Here is a 22,148-nt window from a genome sequence, read left to right on the forward strand (position 1 = left end):
TGCCTCATTAAATTTTTGATGTATTCTTCACCTGTATCACTGTTGAAGTTGTTTTAGTAATGTAATGGGATATTTTCTATAATATATTTCCTATGAATTATTGATAGAATATAGAAGAGATATATAATTTTTAATATTATCCTTCTAGTATCTCATTTTTCAGTAGATTCCTTTGGGTTTTCAAGGTAAGCAATCACATAGCTACAAATAATTCTTTGGTAATTTCCTATGACAAAACATTTCATGAAATTTAAATTTGCTTTAGTAAAATAAATTGTATAAGCTAGGGGTTTAGGCATAATGCTGCTCGGTTTCTTAAAGGCTCTGGATTCAACTACAGTAGCATTTGGAAGGATTTTTTTACATCTATATTTTGACAATTCAAAATAGAAATAATTCCTTCTCTGTAGTTCTGTCAGCTTTCAGGATTCAGTATCAGGTTGATACTGGGTTAACAAAGGAATTAGGAAATTTATCTTTTATTATTTCCTGAAAAATAGTTTCAAAGGAAAACAACTACATTAAATGCACAGGTGTGTAGGAGGCGATCTAGAAAAGCATGAAGGGAGCATGGGTACTGTAGGTGGCATTCGGCTGACCCTCCGAAGCTAAGGGAGACCCCATCATCCCATCTTTATTTCTCACCTTAGTGATTTAAAAACAGAAATACATTATCAACTTCCCATTGTGATATGGTAAAATATTGACTTTACTCCTGAGAGATACTTCAATAAATATACTGGGAACACGTTTTCTTGTGGATCTCTTTTACGAATCGCATTCAAGCTTGTTACATGCATCTTCACTAAGTATTATCAAGCATTTGTAATACAACATTAAATGCAGCCCTGAAATCACATAAAATGTTTAAAAAATGTTTAAAGTACTATAATATTTTGCAGTGAGATAGACCTTTTTCTATTTTACATGTAACTGGCATGCAGATCAGCAGGCAACTGCAAAAGCCAGAACGTTAAGATAACATTATATAAACAAAATTAACCTTATTTTGGCTTCAGAACACTGTAAATAATATTCTTCAGGGTTGAATGTAATGTTTATGCTGAAGTGTTTCCTTAAATAAAGTTTTTAAATCTTTACTAATCTTGCTATCCCTGAGTAGAGACCTCCCCCCAAAAAAGACAAAACCTTCAGGAAAACATCGGTGCACCTCCGAGCCCATTGTATTTAAAGTTATAGTATAACCAAACAGAGGTAGAAGTTGCTTCACATAACAAAAACTTACAACCTTGGAACCTGAAATATTAATCAGTGGTTAACTGCAAACTGAACTCTAATTATGATCCATAGGGATTCCTTACCACAAACCACTGATTTCACTGGACTTCTTAAAAATCACTTCCTCTGAGGGACTGATCACAAAAAGTCAAACCTCCCATAGCTACAGGAAAGCAATTCATTTATTTGGGGTTGGCAGGGTATAACTGGTTTTATAAAATGCACATTCATTATATTACATTTTTAAAAATCAAGGCCTAAAGTTATAAAGAATATATTGTTAATCACCTCTAGAGTAATTTCTCCACCAAAATATCACTACTCTTAACTAACATTTTGGTGTAGATCATTACAGAATCTCTATTAAAAATATTTTCTAAAAAGGTTCATGCTCACTTGCAACATAACTAAAAATACTTCTCTTCAAACAGATATCATCTATTTCAAATATTATATATTTTGGAACTGTTTTTATTGTATTCTCTTACATGAGATCAAAAAGTATGTATCCAAATCACTATAAAACACTCAAAAGAATTTAAAAATCCATGTTAGGTAGTGTTACATACATAGTAACTATTTTATGTGTCTATATTGACCAAAATTAATGTCTTAAAATTGCATTAATATTATGGAATTCATGATTTGTTATTCATTTGGAAACACACCCAAAATATCTTTGCCAATACAGTAAACCCTCGATTTTGCAGACCTTGACATAAGGGACTTCTAAGTTAATAGACAAAATTTCTGCTCCATATGTAATATGTAAAAATTAACACCCTGATAATTTTAAAATGCTTTAACCAAGATTTGCTTATAATTAAATTAATTTTTGTTGTTAATTAGCTGTTATTTTTAACAGATTTTAGCAAATAGGCCAATGTTGTAAAAACAAAACAAAACACTGTAGTAATTTTGGAGACATAAATAAATATTCCATATCTAAAACTATAGTCTTCATATTTAAATCCAAGAGTCACTGCTGGTAAACAATGTTCCGGGAATGATTAGCACGTGATCACACTGCATTCACTTAGGTGTGTTGTCATGTGGTGTGACCTTCTGCAGCAGTTTTAACACGTGCAGACCGTTTTTTCTACAAGCGCTAAGCCACACCCCAGCACGTGCATTTATTTACTTGCGGTGAATGGTGAGTATATTTACTAGACCTATTCAGTATACATTTAAAATTGCAGTAATACATAAACTTTTCTGTGAAATTAGACTTTTTATACATACTTAATTTCAATTGCACAAATGTGTCTACATAAGTAAAAAAGGTAAACTAACTAATTTGTCAATATTTTAACATACTCATTCAGAAAACCTACTTTATTATATAACCAACTCTTGGCTTTAACAGACACCCCTTTCCTTGAATTAGTCTGTTATGTTGAGGTTTTACTATATTTTCTCTCCTCCCTACTTCCCAAACCTCCCTCCTTTCTGTCTTGGTCCCCACCTACTTCTTCCCTACCATTGGTGCTAATAACCTGAGTTATATTAGCACAATGATCAAAGCTGAAAATTATAGGATTTCACCAGGACACTTTTTTGTAAACTGTACGAATAGACAGTAAATATGGCCTCTTTGTATATATGTATTCATAGTCATAAAATATCTGTAAATAGAATCACAAAGAAACTAGTAATATATTTCTTCTGGGGAGGGAATTAGGTGGACTGGAAGTGGGGAACAGAAATGAGAAGAAGTTTTTTTGTTGTACACTTTAGTGCTATATAAATACTTACTAGACTGTCTATTCAAAACATTTTAATAAAAATATATCTGCATATATACAAACAAGTATAAAGTAACCAGCTTAATAGGACATAGGCTGCTCCTTCAGGTCCCATAACTTACTAGATGCCCAGAGAAATGAAATCACTGACTGTAACAGTGTCAGCTTATGCTGTACAATGAAAAAATAAGTTTACTCCAAAAACAGTTTCGGTTGCCATTTTATAAAAGGGTGCCATGACATATTTAGAGTACCATGGTTTGAATCAGTAACTCAGCAAAGGCATGTCAGTGCCTTCTATATGTGATAGCACCTAGCCTGAACTGACACACACGCAGCAGCAGCAGCAGCAGCAGCAGTGTGGCAGAGAAACCACCTAAGACTATTCCTCAGTTGCACTGGGGACAGCTGCCATGAGGTAAGAAAATGGGCAGAAATTCTCATTTTAATCTTGATCTTTTCTAAAAAAATAAGATATTCTGTTTCTTGGTATTATCAATCATATTATGCCCTTTGTATGATAGAACTAATGCTCAAGTTTCTGAGTTAGTTACACTGCTTCTCTATGCAGGGCTTACGTGCCCTTGATATTGCCTCACTATTTTTTTTTTTTTTTTTTTTTTTATCCTCACCCGAGGACATTCTTTCATTTTTTTGCACAGACAGAGTGGGAGGGAGAGAGAGGAAGAGAGAGAGAGGGAAACATCGATGTGAAAGGGACACATCGAGTGGCTGCCACCCGCACGACCAACCAGGGCCGGGGACAAACTGCAACCGAGGTACATGCCCTTAGCGGGAACCGAACCCAGGTCTCTCCGGACCGCAGGCGGACGCTCTAACCGCTGAGCCAAACCGGCCAGGGCGCCTCACTATTTTTTTGCTCTTGATTTGCAGGTAGTGAAATCAAAGTTATCTGAAGAAAATCACTTTATTAAAATAAAACGATCAAGAAATCATACAGTGGGAAAATATTTCAGCAATCAAAGCAAACTGCAACAACAAGACTCCGTAATAAATTTTCAATCGCCATATCACGTCAGAGGTCCGATTAATCAGGTTTGCTCTGAAATCCTTCTCAGCAGGATGTGTGTGAGTAAAGGATCTGTATAGACTCCCTGAAGGAGGACTGAATTTGGAATTGAAGACACACCACTAACCTGGAGGATCATCTAAGAACCAAATCCTGGGTATCACGTGTATTTTAGATTGATTGCATGCACTCATGCACACAGGTACACAGTTACACACCAAAGCACACATAGTTTAAAAAAAAGTAATAACACTTTTTCCCTATGTCTTTATAAAGTCAAGATGTGCACTTAAAAATCAGTTGGTTTTTAATGTGAAAGACAGAGCTAGAAAAAGTTTACACGAAATAGAATATGAATAAGAAGCAATGTGGGCTAGGTATTGCATTGTGATAATAAAGGGAAATGCAGACACTTTAATTATCTGGAAGAAAGCGTAATGCTATGAGTATTGTGTTATCTTCTCTATTGGCACAATACTGAAAAAGATAAAAGAGCAATTACATTCCACTTGCAAGTAGGGATTGCGCTTGTGTCCTTCACCAGGAGAAAACGGTGTTTGTGATGAATTCAGCTTTGTGAACCTAATGCTTATAAAAAACATTTTTCCTATGCTTTTTAAGTTTTATAACTGAAAAGAAAAGAACAGGAATGCTCCATAAGGGAATGCAAATAGGTTCTATGAGAGAGATAAGAAGTGTAATATTTTACAGTTAAAACACTAGTATATTTAACTTTGCATTCTGTAATTTTCATAAACATTCCCTCCTACCCTGTCCCTGACCTTGTATGGGTAACTGCAGTCTAAGTTGATTAAATATGTCATTTTAAAGTGCAAAACAAAATATAGTTCCTCATGTATTACTTTGTTTCATTGATGATATTACTTAAGAAAGCTTTGGTTTGCCATTAGAGACCTATATAATGTAAGATTGCAATTATATTTTATGTAAATATTTTGCAAAGGATTAGGAATTCTCAAGTGCATAGGCATTTATTTCCATTAGTCATTTGTATATGTCCACAAATACTCCTATGTTACTAGTAACTATATTTTTTTACTTTCCTGAACAATTGTATCTAATTCAAAATTTAGAATAGATGTAAATTATTTTTATTAAAACTGTGGAATACATATAAAACACATCTAATTCTAGTATTGAGAACGTTTTTCTTCTATATTTTAATTTCCAAATAGTAAATTTCTTTATTTTACAAATGCTTGTTGTGAGATAATATCTCATAGTTACAATGGTTTTTGAAGAATTATTTTTCTTTTGGGGGGAAAAAAGAGCTGACAGTGTTAATTCACCACATGGCGAAAATTACCAAATGTACAGGTACCTCAATTTTATTACTTTACAAAAAAATAAAACTATTTTTTGATCAATCAGTTCCCTAGTATAAATACCCACCTCCTTTAAATATTCTATTTTTATATTTTTATATGAAAGTAAATATCAATTTATATTTAACTGTCAAATTATTTTAAAGCAAAAGTATCACTTGATATAAACAATACATATCTGCATCTGATAAATGATAGATTTTTTTAAAAGAATGGTACAGAATTCACTTTTAAAATGGAAATTTTTCTAATATCTACAGCTATATGCAAACATCATTTTTAAGTTTCAATCATTTTTTTAATGAAACAAGATGCCAATTCATGCAGCCTCTCCATCAAGTTTTAATGTATTACATTCTCTGTAACAGGATAATAGTTAGTGGGTGTTTTTGCAATTAACTGTCAACATAGCTGTAATAACTGTTTGACTGAGGTTTGTCTGGCATTTACCTCATCACCATTGAAATAATAATGAATTTTAGACACAACTGTAATGATGTTATTAATAAACGTCTTAGTAATACTCTGTGTTTAGAGAGTATCTTTTATTTTCTTTTTCACTGTAGGTATAAAACCATACAAATGGTGACCACTTGGTACAGATATTATCAGGCAGATTCAACTACTGGAGTGTGGTTTAATAAGATGACTACACTCCAGCCCTGATAGTCTCTAAATTTTCATCAGGTGAGCTCCCTGTTGAACAATGATCAAAGCTTTTGAACATAGTGCTGTAGCAAGCTTTTTCTTTTTTTAAGATGAGGCACTGAAATGCTAGGAATCATTATTTTGTATTGATTGATTGAGAGATAAAAACATTGATTTTTGTTTTGTTGTTTCACTTATTTATGCATTCATTGCCCTGACCTGAGATCACACGCATTACCTTGGCGTATTGGGAGAATAATCCAACCAACTGAGCTACCTGACTAGAGTACTAGGAATCATTTTAGTTACTCCTTAATTAAAAACACTGCAATTCATTTTACCTTGGGGAAATAGGTGTGTGTATATGTATGCATGTATATTTGTGTGTGCTTAGCAAGTTAATAATTTGAGTGGAAAAATAGGAGTAGGCATTTTAATATATTTTTAGATATAAAAGTTAAAGGAAATGTAATTCTTGTAAGAACTGATTAGTATCCAATCTAAACTAAACTAAACTAAAGAAAACATTTATAATATTAAAAGTCAAGAATAACTGCATAAGTATTTCCAAGCATCACTGTTGACATTGTGTGTGTGTGTGCCTGTGTGTGCATGTGTGTGTTTAATGGCACAGTGTGCTATTTGCCAGCCAGCCAAGTAGGCAAATAAGATCCTGTAGGGACAGAAAAAAATGAAAGGCTCACCACTGCCTGCTGGTTGAGTTTATACTTGGGTCATTCAATCTTCCTCATGTTAGTTGTGCCTGTGTCCAGCAGTCATCTCAGTGATTCCCACTTAGAAAATATTGGGGGAGAAATCAATGATTTTTGAAATGGAAATCATTCCTATAATGTTTATGGGGGGGAAATAATACTATTCTGTATCTTAAGTTTCTCCCTTTAGTTTCATTTTGCTGGAGGATTCCAAGATACAAAAACTGGTCAAAAATTATGTAACCCAACAAGTTATTTCAAAGCTGTAACGTTTTGTCATTGAGGGGTGAAGGGTGAGGAGGAAGCAGGGGTCTAATATAATAATAAGGATAAGAACCTGGAGAGGTTGGCCAGTGTGGCTCAGTGGATTGAGTGTTGTTCCATGGACTGAGAGGTCTTGGTTTAATTCCTGGTCAGGACACATGGCTGGGTTTCAGGCTTGATCCTCAGTAGGGAGCATGCAGGAGGCAGCCAATCGATACTTCTCTCTCACATTGGTGTTTCTCTCTCTCGCCCTAAAAAACAAACAAACAAACAAAAATCAATAAAATCATATTAAAAAAAAAAAAAGAACCTGAAGAGATGATCAGGGTTAAGACCTTATTAAATATTATCTTAGGGGCTCCTTAAGTTCAGCAAATACTGAAAGAAACATCAGTATGTGAAGAAAATGTTCTCTATGAATTTTCACCTTATAAAAAGAAACAACCCAGAAAAATGTTAGCAAAATTAGCTAAAGAGTATTATGCTGAGTGAAATAAACCAGTTAGAGAAAGACAAATATCACATAATCTCACTTATAAGTGGAATCTAATGAACATATTAAACTGACAAACACAATAGGTCTTGAGGCATGGAGGCATGGAACAGATTGACATATCTCAGAGGGCTTTGGGGTGGGAGGGATGGGAAGAGATTAGTCAAAGAACATAACATACATATTATGCATAAACCATAGATACAGACAATAGTGTGGTGAAGGCCTGGAGCGGGGCAGGGGCTGGGAGGACAGGGGTAAAAGGAGGAAAATTGGGGAACATCTGTTATGCTATCAACGATAAAATAATATAAATAAATAATTAAAAAAATAAAACCTCAAAAAAAAAAAAAGTATTGGCGAGACCGAAAAATGGCGGCGGAGTGAACGGAGCTACACAGACCGTCTCCCAGAACCAAACTGGAATTACAACTATAACACAGACAAATCGACGGGAAAAACCAACAGAAAAGCAGCTTGCGAGGACCATACAACGAGGGACACTGACTCCATCCCGGTAGGCTTGCGAAGGCGCGAGACGGGGCTGGGAGCCCAAGGTCGGCAGCTCGGCAGCGGCCTGAGCTATAAGCGGCGCCCGCGGGTTACACTCCCAGGCGGCCCCACAGCGCAGCCGGGACAGAGGCTAAAACAGCCACAGCCACTCACCTTGGGCTCCGGCAGAGGGAGGGCAGACTGGACTGGAACTGTGTCGGGACACTCAGGGTTTGGAGGGCTCTCGGAGCTTTGGCTGAGTGCAGCCACTCAGGATGGTGGCCACATTGCTTCTTCCCAGGGCTCTGAGAGAGGCAGCAGCCCCTCCCTCGGAGATCCAACCCCACCCTGTGGGCCATTGAAGTGTTAATTGATGCTCACTAAGGACCAGCATCTGCCCCACCCTCGTGAAAGCCCCTTGGCTGAGCACCAGAGGGAGTTTTTCAATCAACTGACAACCCAAAACTCATCAATTAACCTAGACTGCTAGCCTCCAGGCAAAAAGCTAGAGGATAACAGTACATTTCCTGGGCTGGCAGCTTTAACCAGGAAAGTAAGACTTGACAGTGGTGTTCAACGCGGGTCCTCCCTCGCTCATCTAAACACAGGAGAGGGAGCCACAAACAGCAGAACACCAACACCCACAGGGAGAACTTGACAGGCTCCAAAGCCCACAGTGATAGCTAAAATGGTGAAACACAGAAACAGAAGCCAAATGAAAGAGCAAACCACCTCCACCGAAGATGAGATCAATGTGGAGCAATTAGGCATGTTAACAGAGCTAGAATTCAGAGCCATGATCTTGAGGAAGCTGAACAGCATGAGTAAGGACATAGAGAGACACTGAAAATAAGCCAAATGGAAATTAAAAACCAACAAGAAGAGATAAAAAATGACATATCCGAAATGAAAAACACATTGGAAGGTTTAAAAAGCAGAGTAGGGGAAGCTGAGGACCGGATCAGCGAATTAGAAGACAGGGTAGAAAAAATCAACCAATCAGAAAAACAAAAGGAAAAAACTATTAAAAAACAGGAAGACAGCTTAAGAGAACTATGGGACAACTGGAAACGTAATAATATTCGCATCATAGGAGTCCCCGAAGAAGAAGAAAAGGAGCAAGGGATAGAGAATATATTCAAAAAAATAGTGAGAGAAAACTTCCCTAATTTGGTGAAGGAAGAAGGCATTCAAGTTCAAGAAGCACAGAGAGTCCCAAGTAAGAAGAACCCAAACAGGCCCACACCAAGACACATAGTAATTAAAATGCCACAAATTAAAGACAAAGAGAGAATCCTAAAAGCAGCAAGAGATAAGCAACAGGTTACCTACAAAGGGAACCCCATAAGGCTCTCAGCTGACTTCTCACAAGAAACACTACAGGCCAGAAGGGAATGGCATGAAGTAATCAAAGTCATGAAAAACAAGAATCTGAATCCAAGACTACTCTACCCAGCAAGGCTATCATTCAAAATAGAAGATCAAATAAAGAGCTTCCCAGACAAAAAAAAAGCTAAGGGAATACATTAGCACCAAACCAGCACTGCAAGAAATGTTAAAAGGACTGCTGTAATTAGCAGTAGAAATGGGAACAAAAATAGAACCACACTAAACAAAAATGGCAATAAATAAGTACATATCAATAATCACCTTAAACGTAAATGGACTGAATGCTCCCATAAAGAGACACAGAGTAGCTGATTGGATAAGAAAGCATGACTCATCTATATGTTGTTTACAAGAGACCCATCTCTCAACAAAAGACTCACATAGGTTGAAAGTGAAGGGATGGAAAAAAATTTTCCAAGCAAATGGAAAGCATAAAAAAGCTGGGGTAGCAATTCTCATATCTGATAAAATAGATTTCAAAATGAAGACCATAACTAGAGACAAAGACGGCCACTACATAATATTGAAAGGATCTATCCAACAGGAAGATATAACCTTGATAAACATATATGCACCCAATATAGGAGCACCAAAATATATTAAAAATCTTCTGGAGGACTTCCAAGGAGAAATCGACAACAATACAATCATAGCTGGGGACTTCAACACCCCGTTGACAGCACTGGATAGATCCTCTAGGCAAAAAATTAGCAAGGAAACAGAGACTCTAAATGAAGCACTAGACCAAATGGATTTTATAGATATCTACAGAGAATTACACCCCAAAACTACAGAATACACATTCTTCTCAAGTGCACATGGGACATTCTCAAAGATAGACCACATGATAGGACACAAACTAAATCTCTACAAGTTCAAGAAGATTGAAATCATATCAAGCATCTTCTCAGATCACAATGGCATGAAACTAGAAATCAACTGCAACAAGAACATGCAAAGACATTTCAACACATGGAGGCTAAATAGCATGTTATTAAACAATGAATGGGTCACCGAGGAGATCAAGGAAGAAATCAAAAACTTCCTGGAAACCAATGAAAATGAACACACAACAACACAAAATCTATGGGATGCAGCGAAAGCAGTTCTGAGAGGGAAGTTCATAGCACTACAGGCCTACCTCAAAAAACAAGAAAAATTTCTAATTGACTGTCTAACCTCACAACTTAAAGAATTAGAAAGCAAACAAAAAGAAAACCCCAGAGCAAGTAGAAGGAAGGAAATAGTAAAGATCAGAGCAGAAATAAATGACATAGAGACCAAAAAAACAATTCAAAGGATCAATGAAACAAAGAGCTGGTTTTTCGAAAAGATAAACAAGATTGATGGACCCTTAGCTAGACTCACCAAGAAACAAAGAGAGAGAACCCAAATACACAAAATCAGAAATGAAAGAGGAGAAGTAACAACCAACACCACGGAAATACAAAAGATCGTTAACAACTACTATGAACAACTATATGGCAACAAATTCGACAATCTCAGCGAAATGGACAAATTTCTAGAAACACACAGTCTCCCAAAACTATTCCCGGAAGAGATAGAAAACTTGAACAGACCAATAACAACTAAGGAAATTGAAGAGGTAATCAAGACTCTCCCAGCAAACAAAAGCCCAGGCCCAGATGGTTTCACGGGGGAGTTTTACCGAACATTCAAAAAAGAACTAACACCCATTCTCCTCAAACTATTTCAAAAAATTCAAGAAGAAGGAAGACTTCCAAACACGTTCTATTAGGCCAGCATAATTCTAATTCCAAAACCAGAAAAAGACACTACGAAGAAAGAAAACTACAGGCCAATATCCCTGATGAACATAGATGCCAAAATCCTGAACAAAATACTAGCAAATCGGATCCAGAAATACATCAAAAAAATTATTCACCATGACCAAGTGGGATTCATTCCAGGGATGCAAGGCTGGTACAATATTCGCAAATCAATAAACGTGATACACCACATAAACAAAATGAAGAATAAAAACCACATGATCATATCAATAGATGCTGAAAAAGCATTCGACAAAATCCAGCATCCATTTCTGATAAAAACGCTCAGCAATGTAGGAATAGAGGGATCATATCTCGACATAATAAAGGCCATATATGAAAGACCTACAGCCAACATCATACTCAATGGACAGAAACTAAAAACATTTCCATTAAGAACAGGAACAAGGCAGGGATGTCCACTTTCGCCACTCTTGTTTAACATTGTACTGGAAGTCTTAGCCACAGCAATCAGACATGAAGAAAAAATAAAAGGGATCCAAATTGGAAAGGAGGAAGTGAAACTGTCATTATTTGCAGATGACATGATATTGTACATAGAAAACCCTAAAGACTCCATCAAAAATCTATTAGACTTAATAAATGAATTTGGCAAAGTAGCAGGATACAAAATTAACGTCAAGAAATCGACGGCATTCTTGTACATCAATGATGAACTCACAGAAAGAGAAACTGAAAAAACAATCCCATTTACCATCGCTCCAAAAAAATTACGATACCTAGGAATAAACTTAACCAAAGAAGTAAAGGACCTATTTGCAGAAAACTACAGGTCATTGAAAAAAGAAATAGAGGAAGATATAAAAAAGTGGAAGAACATACCCTGTTCATGGATTGGAAGAATTAACATAATTAAAATGTCCATACTACCCAAAGCAATCTATAGATTCAATGCAATCCCCATAAAAATACCAACGACATATTTCATAGAACTAGAACAAATACTTCAAAAGTTCATATGGAACCAAAAAAGACCCCGAATAGCCACAGCAATCTTGAAAAAGAAGAACAAAGTTGGAGGGATCACATTACCAGATATCAGGTTATACTACAAAGCGACTGTAACCAAAACAGCCTGGTACTGGCACAAGAACAGGCATATAGACCAGTGGAACAGAACTGAAAACCCAGAAATGGACCCAAGGCAATACGCTCAATTAATATTTGACAAAGGTGGCAAGAGCATACAGTGGAGTAAAGACAGCCTCTTTAATAAATGGTGTTGGGAAAATTGGACAGCTACATGCAAAAAAATGAAACTCGACCATCAACTTACACCATACACAAAAATAAACTCAAAATGGATAAAAGACTTAAATGTGACCCGTGAATCCATAAAAATTCTAGAAGAAAATGTAGGCAACAAAATTTCGGACATCATACGGAGCAGAATTTTCACTGATACATCACCTAAGGCAACAGAAGTAAAGGAGAAAATGAACACATGGGACTACATCAAACTAAAAAGCTTCTGCACAGCAAAAGAAACGATCATCAAAATGGAAAGGCAACCCACTGTATGGGAGAACATCATTGCCAATGATGTATCAGATAAGGGGTTAATTTCCAATATATACAGAGAGCTCACACAACTCCACAAAAGGAAGACAAAGAACCCAATTAAAAAATGGGCAGAGGAGCTGAATAGACACCTCTCCAAACAGGACATACAAATGGCCAAGAGACATATGAAGAAATGCTCAACATCACTAATCATCCGAGAGATGCAAATTAAAACAACAATGAGGTATCACCTCACACCTGTCAGAATGGCCGCCATCAACAAATCATCAAACAACAAGTGTTGGCGAGGGTGTGGAGAAAAGGGAACTCTAATACACTGCTGGTGGGAATGCAGACTGGTGCAGCCGCTATGGAAAACAATATGGTGCTACCTCAAATAATTAAAAATTGAACTTCCATTTGACCCAGTGATCCCACTGCTGGGAATATACCCTAAGAAGCCTGAAACACCAATCAGGAAGAATATATGTACCCCCATGTTCATAGCAGCACTATTTACAATAGCTAAGATCTGGAAACAGCCCAAGTGTCCACCAGTAGACGAATGGATCAAAAAGCTGTGGTACATATACACAATGGAGTACTATGCAGCGGTAAGAAAGAAAGATCTCTTATCCTTTGAGACGACATGGAGGGACCTGGAAAGTATTATCCTAAGTGAAAGAAGCCAAGCAGAAAAAGACAAATACCACATGATCTCACTTATATACGGAATATAATGAACATAACAGTCTGAGGAATACAGTAGACCCAGACACATGGAAGTAGGGCACAGACTGACATCCCTCAGAAGAGGGGATGGGGGGTGGGGGGGTGGGAAGAGATAAACCACAGAACTTATATGCATGTATGCATGACCAATGGACATGGACAACTAAGCCGGGGACAGGGTGGAGGGGGTGGGGTGGGGGGTGCCAATGGGGTAAAAAGGTAAAATATCTGTAACAAAAAAATAAATAAAAATTCATAAAAAAAAAAAAAAAAAGTATTGGCTAGGATTATGTATTTAAAATGAATAAACATTACTTTGAGTAAGTTCATATGGGCTGATAACTTCAAAAACATGTCCAAGTGCAAAATGACAAGACAGCAGATTTTACCATTTTGACAAAAATAAAGGTATAATTGTTGTGCAGATGCTTACCGTAGGTTTTTTCCAGTGTGCAAAGTTCAAATGATTTTGATTGCTCTCAGAAACTAAGGTGTTTTGATAGATTGCCTCGACTTGGGGGATGAATCAGAAGTCATTAAAAACCCCAAAGACCCACTAAAGACAGTAAAATACTGCCAGTGCCTACCAACTAGGTTTTTATATTTGCCGGGGCTTCCAAGGTTTCATACTGTCAAACAACCTTGTATCATTGCATTTTATCATTTATTATTGCAGTAGAAACTGCTCTTATCAATGTCACATTTCTTTTGAGATTCATTCAGTTGGTGTAGGAGCTGTAGATGTAATTTTTTCCTAAGTGATATAGAGCATGCAGTCCTCCCCCAGTGGTGCTCCATTTATATTCTTTATGTTCATTGAAATATAAAGAATTTGTTTTATGGCTTTAATTGAATATCAGATCACTATGCTTTAACATACTCAATACCCATTTGAAGTATTAATTCTTAAACCGTATCAGGGATATTTGTAATTTGAAAGTCTATGTGCTATGTAAATAAAGATAATTACTGAAACCCAAGTAATAGTATGAATAAAATTAAAACAGCCACTTTTAGAGAAAACACTATAAAAATGGATTTATATTCCTACAGGGTCATCATATTTAGGTAGATTAGGTTTTGAATTTTATTTATGCTGAGTGACTCATTATAGGAAAACACTGAATATATCTAACCAAAATATTTACTTAGAAAATTTATGTGTAACATTGTATTGTTATTTTTATTTCATAAAAAGTAATTTGCATAAAATTCATTAAATATTTAGATTTTTTTAAAGTGAAGTAATTACAATTGATTATTTGTACATCAGAATTCAGAAGCAACATGGTCTCAGAAATATAACATAATTCCCAATTATGCAGTGACTTATTATATGGCTGGCTGATGAAGTACATCAGTCTGATGCTGCTTTTAGGGCTAGGCTAAGCAATTTAGTGGTGATGGTATATGACTTAGTTATAGGTTATGTTCATTATATTCCCATTTTTCTCCATAATAAAATGTTGAAAATATGTAGATTGAAAGCTCAGTGTATGGATCAAAGACAACATTTTAATTTTTTTATAGTCTATAATATAATTTTTATTTGTCTATTATTGTATGGTTTTAAAATTAAATCATCAATTTGAAAAATAGAAAAAAATTAAGTACACTAAAATAAAATGGGCACATGTTGTAGCATATAATCAATTTTATATCTATAGGTCTTCACTTAGATATATGAGGTTGTTGGGTTTCAAGTAGACCTTACATTAATAGCTGAAGATCTGGGATTCAGTATTTTTATATTCCTTGGCAGTAAATACATGGAAGTGAGAGGACAGTGCAAAATGCCAAACCCGAAGTAAATGAAACATAATTTAATTCATTAGGCCCACCGCAATCAGAGAAGAGTTGAAAAGAGGTTACAGCATTGATTTTCACTCCAGAAGAGAGCCTCCTCCCTAACTGGGTTCTAGCTTGGCTAACACTTATGAGCACTCTCTCCAGCTGCCTTCGACAGACCTTGGACATCTCTTCAAATCTCTTCTTACTGTACAAGTCACTTTGAAAAGTCTCATTCTTAAACAAAAATAAATTATAATTTTTAAACTTTATTGGACCAAAAATTATAACCTACATTAACTAAAGAGCAGATGAATGTGCCTTTAATGATACCTTCTTATTTATAATTAGGAAAAATAGAAAATGACCTTTAACCATCAATATAGTATATCCTCTGGAGAACTTGAAATAGCAACCCTTTCACCCCTTAATATTTTTCACCCATGGAATCATTCACCCAGGGTGAACTTTCCTCCTTGTCTTCACCTTGTCCTTTGAAATGGAACTTATGCAGTATTTTCTGTGTGCATTTAATATGTAATACAAGATACATTTTAAAACTTACATTTTTACATTCTCCTTCTTGCCTTAATTACATGTAACATGAAGCTTGTGTTTTAAAGGGCATGAGCTCTCCGGTTTTACAGCATCATAAAAAGAGTTTATGAGCATTTTGTTAAAAATTGGTGCCTATGTCATTGGCAGGGCATGAAATTATTTGCAGCTACTTCTTCTACTCGTAAGATAAAATTTGGTCTGAATTAAGAATAGGGGGAAATTGAAACAATGCCTTTGTAACCTAAAATGAATTCAGTCATTAAATGACACAGATTTGGGTTCATCCGTTTCGTTTCTACCACATGTGTATAACCTCTAGGGAAAAGCTGGTCTCTGTTTGTACTTGTCTCTAAAAAGTCCCCATTTCAATGCAAAATCAATGGCATGTTTTTAAAAGGGTGTGGATCAACCCTGAGCACATTATTCTTGCCAAGAACAGGACTCATTTCAATAGGATGGAGTTCCCAGAGTCATGTTATTGGTAAACACCCAGAACTTTCTCTTGGCCACCTTTCCTATAAATAAATTGATATCTTTCATGAATTATTTATGGGTTCTGAGATGAGTCTGAAAAAGACATTGCAGCTCAGGTTCTTATTTCCCAGAAGAATAGATAGTCTCAAGTGAATGATTGGCTAAATGGTGTTTTTCTGTTTCCTGGGGTCATCAAAGTCTTTGAAGTACTGAGATTCTGGATACCAATTTCTGTTCCAATGGAAGCCTCCCTGGGCATCATCTTCAGTAAGCTGTTATCAAAGACAGTGAAAATAAATGTTTTCACTTTACCACTGAGCACTGATTTGCTATGCAGCCTCTGCAGACACAAAAGACAAAACTATGGGGCCAAAACCAAGCCTTCCCTGGTTTGTGTGAGGGCAGAGTGCTGTCAAATAAGGAACTCTGAAACAGGAATTCTGGACTATTTTAAACAAAAACTCATACTGGATAAATATGCATACAAACGTGTGTGCAAATATACATGTGTGTGCATACACATGCCTATAAAATGAAATAACAGAGAAGTACCAAATAATCTCATAACCATTATATTCATTTCTTTAAAACATTTCTCTTATTTTTGATTTACAGCAGTATATAAAAATCTTTTGACTAACAGGTTCTCTATCTCTGAATGCCTTAACCAGGTGCTGGTCTGGACATGTGCAGAATGTGGCTGGAGGCCTCTGCCAAGCAGAGCAGGGAGGCTGTGTTAGGAGAGGTATCTGGCAGATGTTTCTTTTGGGAGGTGACAAGTGACCGAACTGCCAGAAATCATCAGAATGAGAATATGCTAGGAAAGGTTTGACTGCAGTCATAAGGGCTTCCACTTTTAAAACTACAAAGAGAACCGTGTGTGCGTGTTGGGGTGGGGAGGGGGTGGCAAGGAGACTGGGCCGGTCTGCACCCTGCTGAAAAGAAATGGATCAAGAAAGCTCTCTTGTGGGAATTACACTTAGTTGCGACGCCTGTCATGCAGTCTGGCTCTTTGCCCTCCTCTCCACGTCCCTGCTTTCCTGAGTGGTTCTGACCTCACAGTGTTTACCTACTGGCAAATGCTGACATGGATGAGAAGTAAGAAGGCAATGGCAGCGTGACCGACTCCTGCAAGCTGTGGCGGAGGCCATTGTTGGGTGGAGGGCTCTTGGCAAGATCCCAGTTCTTCAGCTCATTAGGTTAAAACATAGCAACACCCACCCCAGTCGAATTTTAATTCAGCCTCCACCTCCTTGACTGGATTTAATTCCCCATTTTGTTACTTCCATCGTCCTTATCGTATGTTGTTGCACTACCCCACATGAACTCTGAGGACTAAGGGCTCCTGGTGGCTACCTAGGATCAAACAAAACAAACAACAAAAGCAGAACCTAGCAGCTATTTCTGCTCAGGGGCCTCTCACTCAAACTGCACTTTATCAGAAGCCTCTTCCCTAAACTGCCTGCCTCTGTGCTGCTAGACCACTCATCTCTGTCTTGTTAAACTGCCTGCCTGCACTATTTCTGCCCTTTGGGCTAGCCTTTATAAAGTAGTTCCTGGAGTCCTGTTTCAACCAATGAGACTGAGGCTTTCCCCATCCAATCGGGGCTGCACAGCTCTGACTAATCAGAGCCGCTCTATTCTGACCAATCAGTGACCAAGGGCAGAGACTTCTACCTCTAGAAGTCAGCTCCCGTCTGGCTCAGGGAGAGCATTTTCCCCGGGAGACTGAGGATTGCTGTTCCCTGGCTGGAGCTGAAATACCGAAGCTGTCTGGCCAGAGCAGAGTGGAGCAGGCCTGAAGGGAGTGGAGCTGCCTAGTTGAAGAGGGGCCTGACGTGTGGGTTGCCACACGCCTTGCTGCTTTCACAGCAGGCGCGCTGCAGGACTATGAAGCTGTTCCACACCAGTGCTGTTTTCACAGCCATGCTGTTTTACCTTCAAGCTGTTTGCACTAGTTTCCTTCTTCACTGACCCCCACTGGTTGACACCCATTATATTATAATCATCTGTAATCACCTATTTATCCCACTATCCTTAGCCCCACTAGACCTAGGATTGACTCTTCTTACTCATCTTTTTACCATATAGTATCTAACAGAGTAGGAGCTCGTCAGATATTTTCCCCCGTGATCTCTTCTCTGATTACCACTTCTCAGCTTAGATGCCGTCTCCTCCAGCAATCTTTCTGTGATTTCCCAAATAATGGTCAAAGTGTCCTTTCTTTGTGTTCCCTAAGCACTCTCTCTTCACTCTATGCCAACCTCTATCTTTGTCTGTTTAGTAGTCTGTACCCTCTAGAATGCAAACACCATGATGAAGGGACTGAATTTTTTGTTTGCTTGCTTGTGTCTATTTATTACTTAAATTTTTTTATTGAGATAAAATTTACATATCATAAATTTCACTCATTTCAAGTGTACAATTCAATGGTTTTCAGTATATTTACACAGGTTGGCAACCATCACCATAGTCTTTCAAACTTTTGTGTTATGCCCAAAAGAAATGTAGTAGTCACTCTCCAACCTCTACCCTCCTCCACCCCTGTCCTGAGGCAACCACTGATCCACTTTCTGTTTCTATACATTCACTTATCCTGGACATTTCATATAAATGGAATCATACAATATGTGGTTTTTTGCAGCTGGCTTATTTCCCTTAGCATTTTAATCTTTGCATTCTTAGTTTAGAAATAAATTGTCTAGCACAGAGAGGAGACTGACGAATTTTTATAAAATGAAAAATGAATACACAAATGTACTGTAACACTTTCTGGAGTTAGAGTTTGTGCTCAAAATAGAACTTGTCTAAGAGGCTTTGACAAAGCATTATGTTAGAAATGGCATTATCACTTCCAAAAACCCTCTCTAGCAAGTACCAATTGTTTGTTCCCCTTGTGTCCCAAGGACTGAGATGGGCACAAAAAAAGGAGCTGGGGGAGGTGTGAGCCACATATGGAGCTGCCCACCTGGACTCCTGGGAGATTTTAGGGTGCTCAGGGAGCTGCTGACAACGGGTGCCTGGACCTAAGACTTGCAGCACACACAGGTCTACTGTGTTCCAGGCCGCATCTTCACTGTACCATTCATTGCTCATCCCAGGAGTGGTTTATGCTCTCTCTGTCCTGCCTCTGTCAAAACTGGAAAGGGTCTGATGAAGTCATGCCCAGGTCTAAATGAATCATCAGTCCATACAACTCAAGCCCTCACACAGGTACTGACGTTTTAAGAAAGGACAAAGTAGACATTTTATTTGTGGAACTTTAGATATCAGTTATCTAGAAATCGGGCAGTTGGAAAACATGGAGAGCATCACATGACATTCCAAACATTCTGCCACTCCCAAGAACAGAAGAGAGAAGAGTGAAACTGTGCTGATGGACCCATCCAGAGCTGTCAGCTGTCAGCTGTCAGCTTACTATATCCTACAGTGTATGGGAAGGTGTCCACACAGGCCCTGTCTTTTGAGTGTGCATACCAGTGGGGCATGGCTTCTGATCTCTAGAATTATTCCATTAACTTTTTTTTTCCTACCATACTATTGTCAAATGCAATATTAATGTAGTCTCAAAATTCATTATTATTATGTCATAAATCTCCCTTTAACTTTATGTATAATAGGTACTTACAGATGCAAATCATGTTTAGATGGAAAGACATAATGGTTAAAAGAAGTATAGGCCATATTGTAGTAATTTTGCAGACAGCTGTTTCAAGTTAACAGATGTGTATTCCCAGTCTTCTGTATATGAGATACAAGTTAATGTCAACAGTACATTAACAATGCAACTGAATTTAATTATGAAATTGAAAACACTACGGGTAGAGGGATCACATTTTTACTGAAAAGTATAGGTAGGGAGACATCTGTTTCTGGTGAGTTTCAGATAGGTACTCTCATCTTTTACACTCACCAATTCCATAATTTTTTGCAACAGTGGATCAACAAAAAGATTTCCCTGTAGATTTTTTCCTAAAACAAGATGGCAGTTATATTCTTTCACAATTTGATTTTGCAAGGGGTGTTATATATGCCTTTTTAAATGTGAATCTGGAAAGTGTTAAGAGGACCAATTACAAATCATAAGAAAGATACTCTTACTTTTGCACAAAGTTGGGTCTGGAATTAAGAGCAAAAGGAAAGCTTCCTTGTTTTGTTACCAGATGGCTTCCCACTGTGTCCACAATTCTTTATTTTGCTATATTCTTCTCTTTGAAATGCTTTCCATTAGTGGAATCCTTACATTAACCTCCAGGGTCTCTGAAGGTGCTAATATTCTTGTGATACCATTGTAATAACCTGGTTGTGAATAACTGGAAAGAAGCAAAGGGAAGGCCAAATAGACACATGCCCAGTAATGTCTGGATGATGTAGGGAAGGTACTTGTCTGTCAGTCACACCTGGGAACAGGTCACTGGCCGGAGTAGGCGTGGCCACTGCAAGCCTGGGAAGGTGATATACTTAAATTCCTAAACAAAGGAGTTCTCTTTCTTGCTCTTTTGCCTCTTGGTCCTTGCTCCTGGCTTGCAAAGCTTATGTGCTCCTGCATTGACCCACATGGCCCAAGGCCATGTGCATCCCACATAAGGGACTAATGAACTACAAGTAGCTTGATGTTATATCGGACCCAATTCAACCATGGAACAGAAACTCTGAACACTGGTTTTATTTCTAGCTCTGCTGAATCCCTAGCTGCACCTCTCCCAGGACTGGTTTAAAGGAAATGGGACTTTGGAAACCAAGGGATACAATTCCACACAAATAAAGCTTTCTACCACATCTCATCCTCCTGTGAAGGCTTCCAGAAATGCTTATTCCAGCAGTACCTCAAGGACCCCACTCCCACTAGCAATGGAGAAAGCCCATTCATGCATTTCTCCGATAACACTTGGAAGACATAAATGAATTTAATGACATTATTTTTCTCCCAACAGCTGGCTAAATTCAATGCACTGGGTAAATGCACAAGGGGCAGACATAATTTTGAGGGGACCCCTGTTGCAAATAAGATTTCTCTGAGAGAAAGGTGAGCCTGAGAAGCAGAGGGACATTGGCTGCCAATGGGTCACTATGACCGATTTAGATGCTCTGCCAAGTTCACCTCTAAAGGCTAAACTGTAAAATCATAGCTGAGCAATGAACTTGGAATGTAGTATCTCTGAGAAATTGCTAAAGAAATTGGAATTACTCACCTGGGAAGGTGAAGACTTTAGAGATGACTTGATTAAACTAGTCCCATTACCCATTGTCTTACATTTTATCCATTCAGTTTAGTCAAAAGACCTACTAAATAGGACATTTCTTGCCCCCTCTGGTTTCCACAACTGCCCCAAACAGCAAACAATAGTGCTTTATTGCACTATATGTACTTTCAAGCAGAGCCCATGGCATCCAAAAGCAGGCCACTTAAAGAGTTGCCAAGGATGGAAAGTGTTAAAGTAGAGACAATAAGTCATCCACTTAACTGTTGATAGAAATAAAAAGTTTGTATTCGCCTTTATTGCTTAGAGAATTTGAATGTAAGTGTAATCTGGCTGGGATGCCAACTATCTCAAGGATTGCCGGGACCAGTTTGGCTGCTCTGATGGGCTGAATGTCCTGAGTGTTTTATCCATTCTCATGGCTCATGCACGTGCATGTTCAGAAAAAAAAGGGGTCATTCAATCAAGTGTATGAGGATGGTCCTCTTCTTGTTAAGCCTCCAAACAAATTATCTCAGATTATTTATATGAGAACATAAGTTCATCAAGCTTCTAAGACGTGAGTGGTCCCTGAACATTTAGAGGGTTAAAGACCATTGTGGTGAAATGCTGTGTGTTAAAGGTTTTAAAAAGATTTTAAAAATCTGACTAGATGTGGTTATTGTCTCAGGCCTCCAGAGAGGTAAGGTAGTTTAATGGCCTGAAAATAAACTATAAATTAT

The 22,148-nt window shown here is 37.6% G+C and overlaps 1 protein-coding gene across 1 annotated transcript in view; it reads left to right on the forward strand.

Moving 5' to 3' along the window:
* The window catches only part of CPED1 (cadherin like and PC-esterase domain containing 1), a 311,055-nt gene extending 305,980 nt beyond the window's left edge, over nt 1-5,075 (forward strand). Inside the window, exon 23 of the mRNA XM_036247475.1 lies at nt 3,879-5,075. Within this exon, the coding sequence (XP_036103368.1) occupies nt 3,879-4,094 (216 nt within the window). The 3' untranslated portion in view covers nt 4,095-5,075. The remainder of the gene's footprint in view (nt 1-3,878) is intronic.
* Nucleotides 5,076-22,148: the final 17,073 nt, after the last annotated feature.

Source organism: Molossus molossus, unplaced genomic scaffold (genome assembly GCF_014108415.1).
Source record: "Molossus molossus isolate mMolMol1 unplaced genomic scaffold, mMolMol1.p scaffold_m16_p_7, whole genome shotgun sequence".
In the NCBI taxonomy this organism is placed as follows: Eukaryota; Metazoa; Chordata; class Mammalia; order Chiroptera; family Molossidae; genus Molossus; species Molossus molossus.